At 45.1% G+C, this 21,146-nt stretch overlaps 1 protein-coding gene across 5 annotated transcripts in view; it reads left to right on the forward strand.

Moving 5' to 3' along the window:
- Positions 1-21,146, forward strand: part of LOC147011936 (ATP-dependent RNA helicase with zinc finger domain-like) — a 310,053-nt gene that overhangs the window by 209,945 nt on the left and 78,962 nt on the right. For all 5 annotated transcript variants that reach the window (XM_085857677.1, XM_085857678.1, XM_085857680.1 and 2 more), the window contains exons 19-20: positions 1,349-1,562; positions 18,710-18,968. In XM_085857677.1, coding sequence (XP_085713803.1) covers positions 1,349-1,562; positions 18,710-18,968 — 473 coding nt within the window. The remainder of the gene's footprint in view (positions 1-1,348; positions 1,563-18,709; positions 18,969-21,146) is intronic.

The following is a 21,146-nucleotide window of genomic DNA, read 5'->3' on the forward strand; positions in this document are numbered from 1 at the left end:
AAACAAGAACTGAAGAAATCGAGAAGTGAAGAGAAGGAAAAATAATCGAAGTTTTTGAGGAACTGGAAAACCTGCCTTTTGAAATGAGAATGCTATAACTGTTTGGAAATACATGAGAAGATGAATAACACCAGAGCTTAGCAGTGAAGGGAAAGAAACAAACATTACAACGACCCACCCTTGAGTTGCCAATGGCCACAATAATCATGTGACGTCGTGTCGTGCCAAGTATTTTATGGCCCAGGTCATGGCAGAGGTAGACAAGCAACCAGTTCTCATGAGCATAAATCGAATTGACATCTATAGAGAAGGGAATGAGAGCCAACGTTACGGCGTAATTCAAGCAAGTTGAGTTATGAGGTCAAATTTGGAGAGTTGACAGGTCAGATTTTTTTCAACTCGACTCTGTCAAGTAAATATGTCGATCTATAACCTCCCCAGATGTGAGAAGAGGAGGAGGAGGAGGAGATATTGGACCATACTCTGTGCAGAGCGTTGGTGCTGCTTAAGCAGTCTACTTGGCTATTGGGCACAATTCTGGATGGGTCGCCACTCCAACACAGGATACCAGCAAGCTGGCACTCATTTTGCCGACCTCAGAAGGATGACAGGCTGAGTTAACCCCAACTGGTATTAATTTAACAGCTGAGTGGGATTTGAACTCAGGACCCAAGGATCCAAAGCCCGCCACCCTAACCATTAAGCCAACACCAGGCATCTAGATGTGAGAGCTGCACTCTTAAAGACGAATGAATCCTTCATGTAATCCGAGCAACTGTTCAGACGAGAAGATTCTTCAACATTTGAGCAGAACTCCCAGTTTCTTCGAGGCAGACTTAGCTATTGGTATAGTCTGAGGTTTCCAAGATATATTTGATGTAATACATGCTTACACGATAATTCCTCGAACGCAGCATATATATCTTAAACATATATATGAGCCTCTGATGCAAATGAGTGGCCACCATTTTTTAAATCACATAGTACACACTCAGCCCTTCCCGACCCACAGCAGACAGAAGTTAACATTATGACATAAAGAAAGCATACAGAAACAAACCAAAGTAAAAGAAGAGAAATGCTCTTGCTCCCCCTTTCAGTTCAGGGAAAAGGTGAAAAGCAGACAATTACTCAACCCAACTTTTATTACAAAAGTTGCTTTCCAGTTTTCTTTGATACACTTCCTTTATTGTGAGGTTAGTGAATGACTGAAGTAGTTGGTATTTCTATCCACATTGTCAATTCACTATAAAAAGAAGAGGTGTAAAAAGAGCGATGTTGTTGATTTGTTTTTGAAACTTCAGAGAAGTGAGCTAACACTTTCCCCTTGCTCTGCTACCTTGTGCAGGAAAGCAATTCCGTGTGGTGTTACTGAGCACGGTTCGCACATGGCGTTCTTACCACACTCGAGCACAGAGGAAAGAGGACGGCGAGACGGAGTCCGAGTTAGAGCTGGGCTTCCTGTCTGACCCAAAACTCCTGAACACTGCTGTGACCCGAGCACAGTCATTGCTTGCTGTTGTGGGTGACCCCATCGCGCTGTGCTCATCTGGCCGTTGTCGGTATGCACCTCATGACTTCCTCATTTTTGTCCTGTTTGATCTAAACTTATTTTCCACAGCCAGACAAACTTTCTTTTGCATCATATCACAAACCTTTCCTGATCTTGGTTGTCCTTGGTTAGTTGCTGGCCAACTTTAAAAATGAAGAATTAGTCAAAAACATCTTCCAGAATGCTTTTGGGATACCAGTTTATTTTTTATTATTCACTTTCTCAGTATTTGAGGTGGTGTTTCTTTTTCCTGCTTTCTTCCAGCTGCTGTCAGGCCCTATCTCCTCACCTCTCCAGTTTTAACTCTTTTTCTGCAGCTTGAGTTGACACATTCAACATGAATGCAGAAATATTCCGATGAGATAAAAGTATTTGAACGTCATTTTGATGACTTTTGCTTTCAGCAGTCATGTGACCATTCATCGCCTGCTTGCGAAAAGGCGTATTTGTAGGCGCATGGTCCATGTGTGTTGCAATTGCTAACCAGTCTCACATCACTCTAATTGGAGTGGCGCACAGGGTCACTATCTTCTTGTTGGGGGGATTAGACAAAGCTGACAAAAATGCAATGCTGCCCTTGTCGTCACACTCCATTTTTTGTTTTTCTGTCTGATGTCTGTCCGTTTCCTTATTGGTTCACGAAAAAATATTTTCACAAAAATAATAAGTGACCACTATATTCGTTATTGTTGTGTGTCTGTCTGTCTGTCTGTCTGTCTGTCCCGAGCATAGCTCTGTGGGTTTTGATCCGATCCTGACAAAATTTTGGTGCGAGCTTTATATCATGACCTAGTTGTGTTTTCCTGAAAATGGGCATGGTGCACCCATTATGGGCGGAGCCACGCCCAAAAAACATGTGTTTTTAGGGGTTATCCGATTTCAATTTGCATCTTCTCCTTGGGGGTTTGTCGAATCTGACAGGGGTTTCGATATTTGGTTAGCCCAATGGCACCTGCATAGCCCCACGGAGCTCGATTTTTTTCATTTTCGTTCCAAGGTCACAAGGTCACGAACTTAGAAAATTGCGAATTTTGACGTAAAAAAAAATTCTTCTCCGAGGGGTTTGTCGAATCTGGCAGGGGTTTCGGTATTTGCTTAGCCCAATGGCACCTGCATAGCCCCACAGAGATCGATTTTTCATTTTCATCCTAAGGTCAAGGCCACAAGGTCACGAACTTAGAAAATTGCAAATTGTGTTTTTAGGGGGTAGCCGATTTCAATTTGCATCTTCTCCTAGGGGGTTTGTCGAATCTGGCAGGGGTTTCGGTATTTGGTTAGCCCAATGGCACCTGCATAGCCCCACGGAGCTCGATTTTTCATTTTCGTCTCAAGATCAAGGTCACAAGGTCAAGGTCACAAGGTCACGAACTTAGAAAATTTCGAATTTTGACATAAAAATCATACTACCGCCCAAACTTTGAGAGCTAGGATGACAATATTTTTTATGCATAATCTTGAGGTCATTCCCCACCTAAAGTCTTGAAACCATTTTGCTCTATCTCGAACACCTTGCCCGTGGTGCCCCCTTCAAGTTTGTTTTTACGCTGATTTCATCAAAGTATGGATAATCCGATGAGTGCGAAATGCCATATAGGCCTATATGACGTGATATTGTTCCTGGAATGTTCCAGAGGATGTTTTGCACCAAAGGTCATAATCCTTGACCTTTAAATGTCACAAAGGTCAAATTTTCAAAGTTGTGGGAATCGAACCGGGTTTTCGACCTTCTTCGACGAACTAAGTCCAATAAGCTTTAGCACGTATCCTGTTTCCTTATTTTAATGCCCACAACATTGTTTTGTGACCTTTAAAGGTTATGCAAAGGTCATTTTTTTTAAGTTGTTGAACGAAACCGGGTTTTCGACATTTTGCAGCTAATAACCTGTCACTCGTACCACATCATGTTGATCATTTTTATAACTTGGTCAAACATTATCACATTGTCTCATCCTTGACTTCTGAAACAATCTACATCATCAAATACCGCTCGTGAACCATCGTCGTCTTCAGACTTGTATCCTGTTTATCTTTAGAATGGAACATTGTAGGGCCACCTAATTTGGCAGACATAATGGGGGGGCTCATAATCATGGGGGGTTGGTGGTGTAGTTTATGGGGAGGGGGGGTGTTGAGCATAGTAATTTAATGTTAGGTGAGTGTGGGTGAAGAACTTCTATGTTTTTTGCTACAGTGCTACCAAATTACCAGCCTGATGGGTTGCAGGGATACCATACATTACTTGCATAATGGGGGATTTATGATGAAAAAAGACAAGTTATTAGCTTTATAAGATGTTTCAATTCAAGGAGGATTTATAATAAAGGCACTGGGGATCTCTGTAACGGCTTGAGTGATCGCCACCAAACTTGGTAGGGATAGTGTATGCCTCATGGGGGATGAATGTTGAAAAAAAATAAGTTATTAGCTTTAATAGATGTTAAGATTTGTGGGAGGAATCTTGAATGGTAATTTATTTAAACGCTTAAATTGATCATGACCAAACTTTTCCAAGCTAGTGTAGGCCCATGTGGAGTAGAATAATGGGGGTGGGGGCGGCATTGGGGTCCAATATGTTTGTTGACTTGAGAACAATGGGGCATACATAGCACGTCGATCCCCCCTGTGCTTGGCACTTTTTTTCTTTTTTTAAAAATCTTTTATAATCCAATTTTGCTTCCATAATTGTGCATATTATTATGTTAATGAGGTCTCCCCTTCAGGATGGGTGGGTCTTCAAACAGCAATCAATCACAAGTATCCATCACAAGTAACAGCAAACAATCACAATCACTCTCACAAGTTTTTCAGCAGAATATACAGTGATAAGACCAGGGACCATAGCCTGAAAGTAAAGAAGATGACAGTTAAGACGGTATTAAGGCAGGGGTTGTCATCCTTCCAAGGTCGGCAAAATCAGTGCCAGCTTGCTGGTATCCTGTGTTGGAGTGGCGACCCATCCAGGATTGTGCCCAACAGCCAAGGAGACTGCTTAGGCAGCACCAACACTCTGCATAGAGTATGGTCCCAATGGATGGATGCATGGAAGGTAGGGGTCTTTCATTTGTGGAGTAGTTCATGCATGGAATGATCTCCCTGTAAAGGTAGTGACAGCAGAAAGATTAAGATAGGTTTAAATTGGAATTAGATTATCTCGATTCATTGGAGGTAGAGGGATGTAGGAATATTGGCAGCACTTGTAGTTCGCTTGTGTAAGGATGGGTGATTGTTTCTGGTGTTGGTGTAGCACAGGCATAATGGGCCAAATCGCCTCCTCCCACACCAAAGTGTTCCCACTATCCACAGCGTACGAGTCCACAGTTATCTCGGTCTGCAAGCTTATTGGTTGTCGATTAGCCGGAGTCATTTTGGGCTCAAACATGCAGCACGAGGATTTGTTTTTGTCACATTCGGTGTAACACATGAAGCAACTGTCTGCCCCAGTTTTGTTGGAGATGAGGCCCAAACCTCTTTTGTGTACCAGATAGTTTTGTGTCCTTGATTATTTTCCTCTGATCAGGTGATATACACAGACCTTAAGTCGGAGCTTTCACTGTTAATAAGGAAAAGGGAATGACATTAAGACACATCAACATGATTTAAAAGCAAGGGAGAGGTCTAATATTGATGTTTTTTTTAAAAAATACATTATTTTCTGAAAACCATTGATAATTATTAATCATTAATCACTGTCGAATTTGAAGGGAAAAAAATTTGAAATTTTTTTTTGCCAATCACAAAGTGTTGAAAAAAGCCCGAGAGTGTCAATTTTTAATTTTGCCAGTGACGTCACACCCTGAAGCCATATTGATCCGAACGGCGGCTTTACAATTTACAGAGAAACAATGTATTTCGAGCTCGGATTCTGATGCTGATTCCACCGTCATCAGCAACTCTGAAGGTTCTCAGGATGTTGAACCTGATCAGTGGGATTTTGAAGAAACGATTGGAGAGAAAATTAGTGATGGAAACACTTTTGGGGGAATTGTGGAGCCGAATCGTTTTGAGCCTTGTGAGAGCGATTCAGACGAAGAAGGCGGAAGTGTTTGTGAAGATTAAAACGCTGGTCACATGATCACTTCGGCTGGGAAGGGTTTGATTTTTCCATTCAATTGACGGTTTATATGGAAAGGATTTTGTTTTAATTGATAAATCAATTTATATATTACTCAAGCAGAAATACCCATCGTTGCCTGATGGCACGGGCACTGCCCGGGCACACTTGCACACCACAGACAAGATGGGTGACGAATGCTTTGTCCCGTCATCGTGGGCTGACCAGGTATCTTGTATGTTATGGAATCATCCTGTTTCATACTTTTCCCAGATGCAATTCGTGTCCGTGCCGTGTCCCACCGTCATGTCCGTGAGGTTTTGATGTCCCTCCCCAGTGGATGGGGGATTGTGGAGGAGAGAGGAGGATGGATGGTGGTGGGTATTGTGGAGGTGATGATTGTGGGGGTGGGGGGGGATGGTGGAGGTGGAGTGTCCCTGTATTTTAGCATCTGAGGTCAAATCCTTTTGGAGGAGCAGATGATGATACATACATACTGTTATGAATTTGGAATTCAATTGCACACAACATACAGGTTCCCTTCGTCAGCTATGTCGATAAGTGCATGTTCCCTAGATAGCTCACCTTTCATTGTTTAAATGTTCAGAGATCGATTAAATGCGCTGCGGTCGATTTAATAGTTAGGGAACGAAACAATGGAGACGTCCCTCCCCCCCTTCTGCAAAGAGGAAGAAGAACCCTGCCATCCCGTGACATCAACAACTCCCTCCCACCCGTGGTTGAGCGGGTGTGGATCACGAGGGCATGAGTCACGCCGGGTGCGGGGGAGGGGGTGGGAATGATAAAGAGGAGATCTTTTCTTTGTTTGTGGTGGGAGTCCCATGCCAGAGTTTGTGAAGAGTCCCGTTCTGAGTCCCGTGTGCAGAGTTCGTGTGCTGAGTCCCGTGGGAGGAGTAAGCTTTTTGCTTCGGAGAGAGCAGTCCTTCAGCAGGCCATTGGGTCGTGCCTGGCTTGAGGCCTTCGGAAGCTTTTTGCTTTGGCTGGCTCAGTGAGCTTCGGCTGCTGCTTTGTTTTGGAAGGAACTTGAGCCGGTTGTTCGGCTCGAGCTGCGAGTGGAGGCTTCTTCCTCTTCTTCCTCTTCTTCTTGGTTCGTGGAGCTTTTCGTTCTCCATTTTGTTTCCCGGCTTGGTGCGACACATCGGCTTCTTCTTGGAGTTGGTTCCTCGGGGAAGCGACGATCGACAGGAAGGATCGGCGCCTCGTCTCACCGGCACGTGTTGAGAAGCGCGGGAGGATTCGCGGGAGCTCGGGAAGGAACGCGGCTCACGGCGATTTGGATCCAGCTCGCTCTCTCTGGAGACCGGGACTGGACGAGTTGAAGACCACACGAGGTGGAGAGGTTCGAGTTAGGCTCTGAGTTTCAGCTTACCTGTCCTCCGAGCTGGAGCTCGTGATTAAAGGCCTCAACCACCATTGTGTGTGTGTGTGTGTGTGTGTGTGTGTGTGTGTGTGTGTGTGTGTGTGTGTGTGTGTGTGTGTGTGTGTGTGTGTGTGTGTGTGCGCGCGCGCGCGCATCCGTGGGCCCGTCTAATAAGTAGGAACTGCTGTTAAGTGTAAGTGACTATACATAATAAGTAGACGGTTGTCGTTCTTTTGTCGTGCTTTTGTTGCTTGTATAATTGCATACGTGTTTTGCCTTATTTAATTGCATACGTGTTTCATTATAATAAATGTCCTTGTGTAAATGTAAACCTGCTTGTTGCGTCCATTCCCTCATTGACTGAACATTTCGTGTGTTGGGAGTTAGAAAGCCGTTGGTTTGCCGTAATTGGGGGACATTTGGACCGACGGTTCTCGGCGATTACGCCGCTCGGAATCGCGCACGGACAAGCTCGCCTTAGTGGTTTGTTCCGTACGAGTTCCATCGAGGGTGGAATACCCCGGTAGTTGGATCACGTGGGTATTTAGGTAAATTGAAGATTGGCAATCGACCCTACCCCACGTGATCTGCCGATTGGCGTATTTCGGTTCTTGTACAAGGACCCGCCGCTCGGAGTTATCCGGGCGGCGATCTATATTCCGGGCGATCGGTCAGGCCAACTCGACTTGCGGCTCTGTTCAGAGTGGTCGGTTGGCGGCAGACCCCCCGGCCTGTAACAATACTTTCTCTCCTCTATATTATCGATGGTGGTTCATTTGATTTGCTGAAATTTGTGTTGATAAAAGATAATTGTTTTCAGGTGCTCTTGCGGTAACTGCCGGGCAATGGCAACAGGTGTTTGATTCACCGCCCAAATCGTCCGTGTACATTTGGCGGGAGCTGGGTAGAGATGGTGTTACAGTTTCAACCGACTGCTGTTTCTTCTGCTTAATTGTATGTGGCATCCTCCCTGAATCATGGTGGATAACCACAAGATTGCCATCTCTGTTGTTTCCTAACAGTGTTCTGTAAAATGTTTCAAGCCAAAAAGCTAACATTTCGTAGGCCCGATCCACGTTCGGGTATTTCGGACAAACCTCGTCCAATTTCCGGCAAACTTAGGATGTTTCAGCCACTGGTGCAGCATAAAACCATCTCGGTTTGTATTACTATACAACCACCAAGAACGCATAGACTCAGCATATTTGTGGAAAATCGAAAATTATTCATCGTTTGAGTTCAATCATACCGAGATGTAACCCGTACACAGTACGGATCTCGTGGTCTCCTGGTTGCGACGTCATAGCTAATCTGAAGAAGAAGAATATTTTGACTTTCAATCGCAAATTTACCTCCTTTATAGTTCAGAAATCGGAAAAAGGCACATCATATCTATTTTGTGGGTATCAGAGGGTATCTTGGCGTCGAGGTGGTCTGAGCATTTGGGTTTCCCTTTCAAAACCAAATCTAAAAGTGGATTTGATTTTTTTTAATTCCCTCTTTTCCCCCCACCCCAAAATCTATTTTGTAAACTTGTAACTGTCATCCACCATTGAGCACTTAAGTGTTCTGGAACTAGTGAAGGATGGGAGTGTGGGTCATCAGGGTCTATCCATACATTGCCGTCTCCTGCAATCTGGCCGCATCACATTTCCGTGGCTCAAGTGTCAGTTCTTTATCAACCTAACCATGGTCTGAGTCATCGTTATTTGCCAGTAATACACATCAATTGGTGACGTTTCACCCAACACTATGTGGGCACCCACTCATCACATTTTCAGAAAGGGGCCAAGTACTTATTACATATTGGAATTTATAATCTGCCCCTCCCCCATTCCCCACACATATTTATCTTATTTTCTTTACTTTCTCTGCCTTTTCTCCTCCACCCTCCTTTACTCCTTTGCCATCCTTATCTTTCACACTCCCCCATCCTCTTGTGCAAAATATGCTAAGGTCTTTTGAGGAATCAATTTTGCCACAAATTGTGAGCTTCTTCTTTCATTCCAGGCTCAAAATTTGGATTTTGCTTTGGTATGGTGTCCTCCATTTTATTTTGATTTTCATCGAGCTTGTTTAATGCCTACCTTTGCATTCCAATTAATTTCAAATTGGCTGTTCATATCTGCACGTCAGTTCGTTCTTGTCATGCTGTTCATTCATCACATTTGACTGAAATGGAAACCGTGCCTGAGACCAATTATCAAAATTGCTGATGTCAGCAGCAAATTATCTCTAAGATGGGATAATTCATCTTTCTGTCACTTTGTGAAACGACACCACAACGCTGCTTTTCCGGCATGTGTGTGCAGTGATTCTGAAAGGATAAATTGATTTCAAGTGTAAATAAGAACCATCTTGTCACACATAAAACACCTGCATGCAGTCATAAAGTCTTGTTTACACACATTTTGGCCCATGTGCTCTTCCCATTCAATTGGGATTAGAGTGTTTATCCAACAGATTGGGAAAATCGTTTCCATTGCACTCCCTCAGTTGTTGCCTCTTGGAGTGGATGTTGGATTTCTATCTGCTCTACACTACCGGTCAAAAGTTTTAGAACACCCCCATTTTTCCAGGTTTTTACTGAAATTTAATGAGTTCAAGTCCATTGAATAACCTGAAATGGTACAAAGCTCAGCGGTAAACTGCCAGAGATTAAAAAAAAAAAAAACTGAAAAATAATGTAAATTTCAGACTTGTTCAAAAAAGGCCCTTTTCAGGGAACAAGTAATGGGTTAGCAACTGTATCTGTTCTGCAGCAATGGAGGTAAATTAAGCTTTGACAGTTGATGCAAACAATTCCGACAGGTGTCCCAACTTTTTTGGATTAGTTCATAGACTCCTATAGAGAAGGACTGGAACCTCCCATGCTCGGGGGTTGTAACTTGAGTCTGAAGGATTAACTTGAGTCCGGGGCTAAAATGACTTCTGGAAGGGCTAGAGACACGATCTCGGGATCCATATAGGGGTTTTTGAGTACGGCGAGTTCAATAGTCTCATTTTCAACACCACCTGAGGTCATCTTCAAGGTCAAAAGGTCATATTTCAAGGTCAAATTACTGAATTTTGGTATTTTTTTGCCCGTTTTTGTATCTAACTCATAAAGGGTGAGAGATGGCTGATTGTAATAAGATGCAAATGTGTAGAGCTGTCAAACTTTGATATTTATTGTCATATATCGTATTACATAAACATTATATGCATGTCACGACACTATGCCGATTACAACAATGTCGATGTCTATCACTAGTTGGTATCACTAGTTGGAGAGCTTTTTTGCCTCCTGAGGCATCCCAAAGCTTTTTCTTTGTCACTTACATTATTGAGGACATGAGCTTTCAATAGAATGTTAGCTAAAGTAGTACATGCAGCATTACTACTAGCTAAAGGTGCATCTACAGAGGATAACAGCTCAGCAAAATGAAATCGGCAACGCATTTTAGTCTTGTCATACAAATTATAGGCATTATGTACAAAAAAGACTATTGACATAGCACACTCAATCCACCTCTGTTCAAATTATCTCGAAACTCAGATGACACCTCGTTACCATCTTCATCATCAATGATCTCCTCCATACTAGTGCTATCGCCATATTTATGAACAAGGTGTCCGGCCAAATAAAATACTTTATGCTTAAGGGCATCCTCAAACCCCAAGACACCTGAGTGTCTTGAGGAGTAATCTCGTCAATGAGTTCACTTCGCTTATCTGGATTTATGGAAGTTGTACAGTTCTTGTCGCAATCAACCACACGAGAACTAGATGCAGGCATAATGTCATGATTAATGACTGTTTGCAAATTTACAATTTTAGCTGCAGCCATAATGTCAACTACTTCAATGTAGAAGTTTCCACCGCTTCTTTGCCTGGCTTGGCTGAAAAACTTTTCCAAGGCTTCATCTGCAAATATAGCAGGAAGAACGTAGTCAAAGTCTTTCTCTGCCAGAAGGTGCAGCTGCGACAGATGGAAGGTGAAATGAGGAAGCTCGTGTGCCTCAGTCATCCAACAGAGCTGGCCTATTACAAGCTGAAGAATTTCCTTGCTTGTGCATTCATAGATGTTTACCTGGTCAGTTATGGATCTAATCTGGGACCATTTTGTGAGCAGGCTGTTCTTCTGCAAAGGAAAAAAGTCGTTTGGGCATCTCAATGTCATCTTTCTCAACTTTATTCAAGAATAGAAATCCAAAAGGTGAGTGAACTTGTTGGAAATGAAAGAATTGCTTGACAGTTTGTCCAGTAGCATCAGTTCTTGATAGGTAAAGGTTTTCCTGGTCTTTTATGACGTTAAAGCTGTGGTGTAGCGGGCCTGCGGGGGCAGGGCATGATGTGGGGAGCGTGGTGGAGGAGTGGTCACATGCTTGCACAGGATATAGGAGTGCTCGCCGCCTGAGGCATGGTCGTAGTTGCTGTAGCCGTTGTGGCCTGGGGAGACTGGAGGTCGTGTGGCTTGAAGAGTGCATCGAGTACGCAATAAAGTGGAGTTACGGGCAACGTACGCTCACGCACTCGCTCGTGCAATAAAGCAGGGTTGTACTGTTCCCCCGCTCGTGTCCGCCTTGGAGCACCTCTGTCACGACACCACAAAAGCCAGGAAAATAGGAGCTGATTTTAGCACAAAAGTGGTCGAAATCTTGGATATTGTCTGCAGCCTCATCAGCTGCCTGCATCTTTTTAGCTCTTGATTCTGACGTAGAAGATGATGTTGGGCGTGGGGCTGAGGTCACCTGCTTCAAAGCTGATTTCGGTACTCCAGGAAATATTGATGGGGGTTTTTTAGGTCGTTTGCCACCCCGAACTGACACCCAATCACAATTGAAATGTGTCTCACATATATACATGTATGTGTATATATATATATATATATATATATATATATATATATATATATATATATATATATATATATATATATATATATATATATATATATATATATATATCTCCTTTAAGCACCTCAAGCTTTCTTTCTCATTTGGCATTGCCAATATCTGTGGTGTACTGATAGAAGATGCTTAGCAGGCAGACACGAGCGGGGGAACAGTCGAGCCGGGCTGTGTTTCACAAGCGCGAGCGCGGGCGTACTTTGCCCGCGGCTCCCCTTTATTACGTATTCAGCACACGCACAAGCCGGGCGACTACAGCATCACTACGACGCCTCAGGCGGCGCGCACACCTTATATTCCTTGCAGATACGATGACCACGACGACCCCTCCTCCCATCATCATGCCCCGCCCTGCATGCCTGCAGGCTACACCACACTCCTCCCTCCTAAAACTATGATTATTAAATGATCACCATCATAATAAGCATAAACAGCACGAAGGACTACGGTTTAATAGTAGACAAGGCACAAAAAATGAAAACAGCGAAGTATAACAGCACATCACATCATATAATGCGTGGAAGCGAGCTACTGGAGAAGCACAGCAGCACTACACAGCGAAAACGCCCCCAGGCGGCTCATGCTTACATGGCCCTCGGCGAGGTCGCGGCGACCTCCCGAGCGAGCAAACCTCCCCCGGCACCATCAAACGCCTCCGGCCCACAAGCACACCGGCCCTCCGGCACACCTCCCCCAGGCAGACCTGAAGCAGATAAACATTCCGAGGCCGGAAGCCCGCTGTCTGGAAGCCGTGGCGCCAGCGCCAGACTCGATTGACCTTGGATGGGGGCGTTGAACAGCGCCGCTGGCTGGACGCACCCAATGCTCCATAACAACCCATGCACCACAATCAGTTGAGATGCCAATGCCCGTCTAAACAGCCTTGAGCGAACACAGAGAGCTGCGCCCGCAACCAGAGGTGGGGGTAACGCCGACCAGCGCACCAGTCCTGGCTCCGAGTCGATCTCCGAGACCCACACGGCAGTTAGACGGTAGCAATTCCATTTAAACCACACTTCAACCATAGGCTCGTTATAAATCACTACGAACATCATTTGAACCATTGCAAACTCATTTTTCCGTACAGCGCGTTCTTTTGACAAAATCCCTGCACATGACAAAGCAACTACCCGCGGCCCGGGGCAACGGAAGGCCAACCCAACCTTTTTATTCGCCACCACCGCTCCCAAAGCCACCACATCACATTGACCATAATACAAATCCCATCGATTGATCTCCACCAAACCCACTCTCACACGGGAACTGCTGGCATTTATTTCAACGTTAAACTGCATCACTAGAGCAAGGAAAAACAAATATGCAATGAACAGCAACCCACAACCCACATCACGAGTCCGTCTCCTGGTTGTCGACTCGATGTTGTGACTCGCGACTTCCTTTAACGCCACGGGCTCACCGCAACCTGTTGAAGCTGCCAGAACAATACTGGCGCACATTGCCCCACGAACGCTGCCGAAGCGCGGGAATTCATCGCGAGAGCTGATACGGCTCTCGCCGCTCCCGAACCGTACATCACCGCCGCCGGCAGCAATGAACGGCCGCTCCCGTTGCATCGACGCGGCTCCCGCCGCCAGAACCTCGCCCTCGGTACTCGACGAAGGCATCGAAGAGAGCACCGGCACACCTGGAGGTACGAACCGGAGATTCAGCCCGAGGTGCGCCAGCCAGTCCAGACCCAAAAGGGCGGGCCCCTCCCCTTGCACCACGAACACCGAGAGCCGGGCGCGTCGACCTCGGTAGCGCACTGAGACGTCGGCCCTCGCAAGCAGTGCAATCGCTTCACCGGTGTACGTGTACAGCGACAAGGCCGTCTTGACCAGGCGAACACCGCGAAGACCACGAGCCGCCTGCTCACCCATGACCGACACCGCAGTCCCGGTGTCCACGCAAAACACGGTCGGCTCGCCATTCACTTCGACCACCACCGTGAACGGCGTCGCCATCTCCGAACCAACGGAAAACAGACTCAACCGTGGTTGCATCTCCTGCTCCAGCCCGCCGGCATCGCCATGCCCCGGCTGCAGGCCGATCTCCAGGTCACTGGGGTCCTCCCGCACCTCGTTATCCAAGACCCCAACGGAGGCCCCCGCCATCCGACACACACGCTTCAAATGTCCCACCTTGTGACAATGCAAACACACGGTGTTCTTATACGGGCACATTCGTCGCATGTGCGGACCCCCACACCCCCAGCACCCCTGGAAATCCACTTCGCTCCCGGTGCGACCGTGCTGCGGTGCGCGCCCTCGTCCCGCACCGCCAGACGCGCGTGCGACCTGCGGCACTTGAGTCATCGCGCGGACTCCGGGCTGCGCGACCTGCGGCACCTGCGCGGTCACCGCGTGGACCTCGGGATCAGCCGACATGCCCCAGCTGGAGCTACTCATTACGTCCTGGCCAGCGATGGTGCGGACATCCGTGAGTGTCTGCTCGACAGACGAAGCAGTCCCGACCGCCGAGTCGAATGTGATGTCGGTCAACCGCAGCATGGCTGCTACCATCTTTGCGTCTCACAGACCAGAAATAAAACGATCTCTGAGCCGTGCCGGACGCTCCTCTGTCGTGAACTTGCAAGGCACGGCCGAATGCTTCACCCGTGCTACGAAGTCTGCAACGCGCTCCTCGCCACCCTTCGCGAGGTGATCGAACTGGAACCGCACGAGATGCAACGACTTCTCTGGCGCCAAGTGGGTCTTCATTTTCGCCACGATGTCCTGAAACGATAGCCCGTCATCACTGGGCTTATTTGGAGCCACCAAATCACTCAGCAGCCGGTAGTGCTCCGTTGATAGCGAGGCGAGCAAGATCGCCTTGCGTTTCTCTTCATCATCTACATTATTCGTGCGGAAGTAGCAACCCAACTGTTCAGAAAACAACTCGAATTCATCTCCCCCGAACACGGGTACGCGCCCGTGCGCCGTGCCCCGACCTTCTGCCATGCTCGTGCTGGCGAGACCCTTGGCTCCGTAGCCTGGAACCGCACGGGTTATTCGCTGCCGCCCACGCACACGCCGATCCGAAGATCCTCGTCAGACAACTGTGGTGTACTGATAGAAGATGCTTAGCAGGCAGACACGAGCGGGGGAACAGTCGAGCCGGGCTGTGTTTCACAAGCGCGAGCGCGAGCGCGGGCGTACTTTGCCCGCGGCTCCCCTTTATTACGTATTCAGCACACGCACAAGCCGGGCGACTACAGCATCACTACGACGCCTCAGGCGGCGCACACACCTTATATTCCTTGCAGATACGATGACCACGACGACCCCTCCTCCCATCATCATGCCCCGCCCTGCATGCCCGCAGGCTACACCACACTGCTGCAAAATTGCACTGCTGCAAAATTGGAGGATGACACACCTGAAATTTTGCCATCTCTCCCTCTCCTCAGGATCTTTTGGGAAGGATATCACCTTTACATAAGGCATCCTATCATAGCTTCCTCTACAACAAAGCAGCTGCAACGACGTGGCATATTGTCACCAAAGCAGGAAACAACGCAAAGATCCTGTGAGATCACCAGCTGGACAGTTTCTCAAAGAGAAACAAACAAAACATACATTAGTTAACAGTGATAGAAATCAGCAAGTAGGTGCAGTAGGTGCACAATGTCATGTTTTGTCATAGACTTTACAAAAGTTTTCCTCTATGAGTTAGACACAAAAACGGGCAAAAAATACCAAAATTCAGTAATTTGACCTTGACATATGACCTTTTGACCTTGATGACCTCAGGTGGTGTTGAAAATGACACTGTTGAACTCGCCGTCCTCAAAAACCCCTATATGGATCCTGAGATCGTGTCTCTAGCCCTTCTAGAAGTTATTTTAGCCCCAGACTCAAGTTAATCCTTCAGACTCAAGTTACAAACCCCGAGATCGTGAGGTTCCAGTCCTCTATAGGAGTCTATGGATTAGTTACAAACCCTCTATCTGTCTAAAAGCAGTGTTGGAACAGACTGTGTTGCCACACCCTCTGAAGCATTATGTGGACAAAATTGCACTGCTGCAAAATTGGAGGATGACACACCTGAAATTTTGCCTCAATCAGTTGGGCTGTTTGAGAATGGCAGAATGGGGTTATTTGCACAGACCAACTGACAGGGACTTCAATCTGCCTCGTAAAAGGATTGGCCCATCAGCTCCACAGCATTTGATATTAATTCGGCTGTGGAATACTTTCAAAAACGTCTACTATTTCTCATGAAGCAGTTTATCCCATCCCATCTGTAGCTGTCCTATCCATCCACAAGACCCCGGTACACTGAATCCTCCAAGGAGGTGGTTGCAGTCAAATAGCTTGCTTTCTGAGCATGGAAAGCTAAGCCGATTGAGGGTAACTTTTGTTCATTCCTTCAGGCTTGCAACAAGTGTGTTTCCATCCTTACCAAGACAGAAAACATAATCTTACAAATTTCAAGGCCAAACTTTCTCACCAGTCTCCTTCCTCCAAATCATGATGATGCATTGTCAAGTGTACTTTTGGTGTTCTCCATCCCATCTCTCACGTTTAACAGTCACTGCAGACTCTGCCTGAGATAAGGCAGAATGTCTGAACTCTGTTTTTGCCTCTAAATCTGGTGTAACCAACTGATCCTGTTCTGTCACCCATCTTACCCGACATACCCCATGTCTCCACGGCCTTGTGTCCTTCTCACCCGAGAAGGAAGAGAAAGTTCTGTCCGGCCTTGCCCCTGCTTCGATGATGGGCCCAGATGGCATCATTGTCCATGTTCTCTAATTATGCTCTGCCTTTCGTGCTTCCACTCTATCTGCCCTATTTAGTTTGTCATTCTCCTCTTGCTACTTCCCCTTTGCATGATAGTTAGCAAACATCACTCTCTCCCACAAGAAGTGTGCAAAAACAGACCTTACCAACTCAAAGCTTGTGAGCCTGCTTCACATTACAAGCAAAGTCCTGCAATCCATCATTGCTTCTGATGTCATCTTTCCTGTTTTCAAACAGCTTGATCTCTGGCCATCAGTTTGGATTCCATCCCAGTAACTCAACTCTGACCATGCTGCTGCTCCCCTCTCAATAACAGATGAAGGCCTCCAATCTCAACGAAGGCATTGGTACCGTCTCCTTGGACATATATCGGTCGTTTGACACAGTCTGGCATCCTGCTTTGCTTGCCAAGCTATCTGCCTGTGGTATGGTAGGCCAACTTCATGCCTGTATATATGACTTCCTCCAATCACACAATCAACCTGTTGCTGTCAATGGAACCCTCTCCTCTCCTTTACCAGTAGAGGCTGGAGTTCCCCAAGTCAGTGTTTTGGGCCTTGTTAATGTAGAACAACCCTGGAGATATCGTGAAGTAAACATTGCAGATAATGTGCCATGTTGCCTGCTCGTCTGTGCACACGTCACGTGGTACATCTGTTCCCGATCCGCGCAAATATTATAACTTTGTTAAAAACATCCGTTTTTCACCAGATTTGCTTTGATTTCCAGTGGATAACCTCATGAAACCTCCAAAAATATAGACACGGATCTGGCAGACGCTATGGATAAGTAGTCCCTCTGGGGGACAGGGCGCAAGGTCAAGCAGTGAATGCATTAAATAATTTAGCTCAATGAAGCTGGTTAATTTTGGCACATTCCTAAATCATTTGTTCACTCAATATAATTCTCCAAACAGTAGAAAGAGATAAGTTTAATGCTTTGGAAATTTCACATTTTCCCGTGTATGTATGGAGAAGGAGGGAACATAGCCTTGCTTGCTTAAAGTAAATAGGTACATTGGCTTCGTTAAAAGACTCGTTATTTCTTTAAATTATCAGGTTTCACAACAGATTTTGACGCTTATTTAGTCCAGACAATATCCGATCCTCAAAACCGAAATAATATTTCGATGATATACTTTAATTAGTCTGTGAGAGTAGATTGTGGAAAATTGCATCATGTAATGCATGTAATCGCTCCAAGCTCCTAATTTGAAAACTACAGCACTTACAAAAGCGATATATATATATATATATATATCGATTCATAGTTATGATGAACAAGCATTCGATAATATGAGTGAAGAAAGTGAAAAAAAAACTTTATTGTGAAGAAATCCTTGTGGCCTGTTCCAAGTCAAGGCATGGTTGAGCAGGCCAAAAAACATGGTGGCTTCAGACCTCAGCGGATACTCCTTAAGACCCCATCGAGAGCGGTGGTCCGAGGATGTGCCTGATAAAGGATATAATTAAATAAGACAGTTAATTATCTTCAAAAGGGGTGTTGTATTAACCCAAACACCCAATTTTCAGTCATGCACTTCCTTGGAGTTTTATTAGTGGGCATGCAAAGTTTCAGGCTGCTAAGTTTAATGGTTTTGGAGTTATGGAGGAGACACATTTATACACACACACACACACTTATTAGTTTTGATGAAAAACTAACACGAAATTCCAGATTTTGTTTTTTATTGTAGTTTTCACCCATCGTGTATTGCTTTGAGATTTGCATCACTTATTTAAATATTACATGAAGCTTGTGGTTCAGTTCATTTTAATGGTCTTTTTGGGGGTCTATCGATTCATGAAGACTCCTGGGGAAACTTTCACATATGTTACAAGTCGGCCAAGAGCATTCGGAGCAATGGATAAATCAACACAGTATATGGTATTTGAAGCTACGTTCCCAGCATTATAAGCCCCGTCAACATGGCAGCACCAAACAGGCCAACTTGAAGACGAGAAGCCAAACTGGTCAAGACCTAGATGTTTTAAAGTACTTTTACCTCATTCTATAAAATACCTTGTTTTGGTTTTGCTTTGTTTGTTGTTTTTTTTTTACAATGACCGGACCTTGTTCCTTTTGCAGGAAGGTGTGGGAGCATTTCTTAGCTGCTTGCGAGCTTCGTGGAAGCCTCTATGGTACCTCCCTCGAGAGGGTTCGCTCAGAGCTTCGTGGTCTTGAGCTCAAGACCTATGTGCTGAACCCTCTTGCTCCCGAGTTTGTGCCTCGCGCTTTACGTCAGCCACAGCCAGCGACCCAAGCACACTTGCTTCAGCCTTTTGCATGGTCTCACAGATATCCTCTGCTGCGACCCCGGTGTGCAGTAATAGGATCTCCATCCCAGGTGATGTTTTCACCGCTTTTTCTGTGATGCATCTTTGGTTGAACTCCGTGCATGCATTCAGGCTCGTGTTTTCCTTTATTTTTAATCGGTGAAGCAGGCATTCCTATTCTCATAAAGCTCTTATTGTCTCTTGCCAAATCATAACGGGACAGTCTTGGCATTTTTAGCCTTACAGAGCAGACAAAGTGCACAGCTCGAGATCCTGAGTGTAAAATCCTTTCAACAAAATGATCTATTGTTGTTGAAGGCATCTGTGTTGGTCAGGCCTTTATGGATTCTGGTGTTCTCTCTCACTCTTCCTTATGCTCACTCAGGTGTGATCAACCAATGTTTATGTGTCAATTTCCTCCACAAACTGTTTCTTTTGGGAAAAGGCAGTGCTTGAGAAGTTATAGCTGTCTCACAGTTAAAAGTTTGTCTTGCTGTACTATGAGGTGTTTTACATACTTACGAGCCAATATGATTTAGATTCCTACCCAGTAGTAGATAAATGAATGTTGAGCAAACTTCATGCTTTTGCTTGACATCTGAATTTTTCCCTTCTATGAGCAAATCTAAGTTAATTTATTATCCATTGGTGGGGAAACACCGCATTGCGAGAAAACTCGTCGCTGGCAGTGGGACAAGATTTTAAATTCCATATGTCAGGTACGAGTTATCTTGTTGGACTATGTTTAGCACTGAATCGACGTAAGTATGTCGTTGCTAATGGTAGGTTGTGTGCCGAGTACTCCGTGTATTTTTTTCTTTTCTTTTTACCTCTGCCACCGAAGATGAAGGAGGTTATGTTTTCACCCCTCTCTGTCTGTCTGTGTGCATTATATCTCAAAGAGTTTTGGACGGATCCGGATGAAATTTTGTGGGCAGATTGGATGTGTGACAAGGACGAACTGATTAGATTTTGGTGAAGATCCGGATACTATAATTTTTTAAGTGATTCTTCACCATTGAGAGATAGGGCCAAAATCGATAAATAGCATGATATCTCAAAAAGTGGACGGATTCGGATGAAACTTGGTGGACAATGTTGGGTGTGTGACACGGAAGAATTGATTACATTTTGGTGAAAATCCGGATCTGAACCAGACACGATAATTATTTAATTTTTAACGTGATTCTTCACCATTGAGAGGTAGGGCCAAAAACAATATAGTACTGTATAGCATGATATTTCAAAAATGTGTTGGCCCCGAAATGTTCTCGTGGATCAGGAATTACGTGGCGGAGGTATGCGCTCCACCGAGTGCCCTTCTAGTTTTTACTGTCTTTACCTTTGAAAATGGCACGTATAATGCAGATTAAGTTGCAAAACTTCTCATGGAGACTGATAATGATGATGATGATGATTATTATTATTACATGGATTTATGTTCACCGAACTGCCCGCAGATCGTTTGTTGCGTTATCTGGCACGGCAGTATATTCTGTTTACAATACAATAGAGTAATCTTTTTAATGAGAATATTCATCATGGCAGAATCTGGGACACCAAGCACTACGAGGATACTCATAGTTGGCAGCCAACATGTTAAAGGATGAATTATACAAGTTTGCATAATAAACGGAGAAAAGCAAACTTTCATAAGACGTCACGTCCATTTGTAACACAGCTCTCTGTGTGGTGTGTGAGCTTTGCAGACAGGGCATTGAACCTTGGCGCGACCTGTTTTCCTTGTGACATTTTCATTTTTTTGGTTCATCTTCTTGGCAACGTGCTTCCTCCTTGGCTTTCATTTTTTAATTTGCTCTTCTTAATTCTGAATTGTTCAAACTCATATGATGCATCCAGTGATAGTCATCTCATTTGCTGGCTGACACGAATTTATCCTGTGACATTCACCAGTAAGTAACAGGACCTGAATGATAATGATGAATATGCATTTTTCATCTTGCAAACTGCGTTAATTTTTGAAATCTGAGGAAAGGGATGGGATCGAGGGCACACAATAGGAAAAAAATGCAAAAGGTGTTGAGAAAGAGGAGGAGGAATGAAAAATAGGAAGGATTTAGAGATGAAGATGTCTATAAGGAATATGTGCTGCAATGATTTATAATTTCATGAATTCTACTAAATTGCTGTTGGGGAAACCAGGTTGCGTTGGGACGCAGGGAGCATTGGGACATCCTCGAGAGCAGATATTCTGTGTAAATAATATTAATTGCCAACATATTTGTATT

This window comes from Eptatretus burgeri, chromosome 15 (assembly GCF_056783735.1).
Source record: "Eptatretus burgeri isolate ZD-2024b chromosome 15, Ebu_testis_v1, whole genome shotgun sequence".
Classification (NCBI taxonomy): domain Eukaryota; kingdom Metazoa; phylum Chordata; class Myxini; order Myxiniformes; family Myxinidae; genus Eptatretus; species Eptatretus burgeri.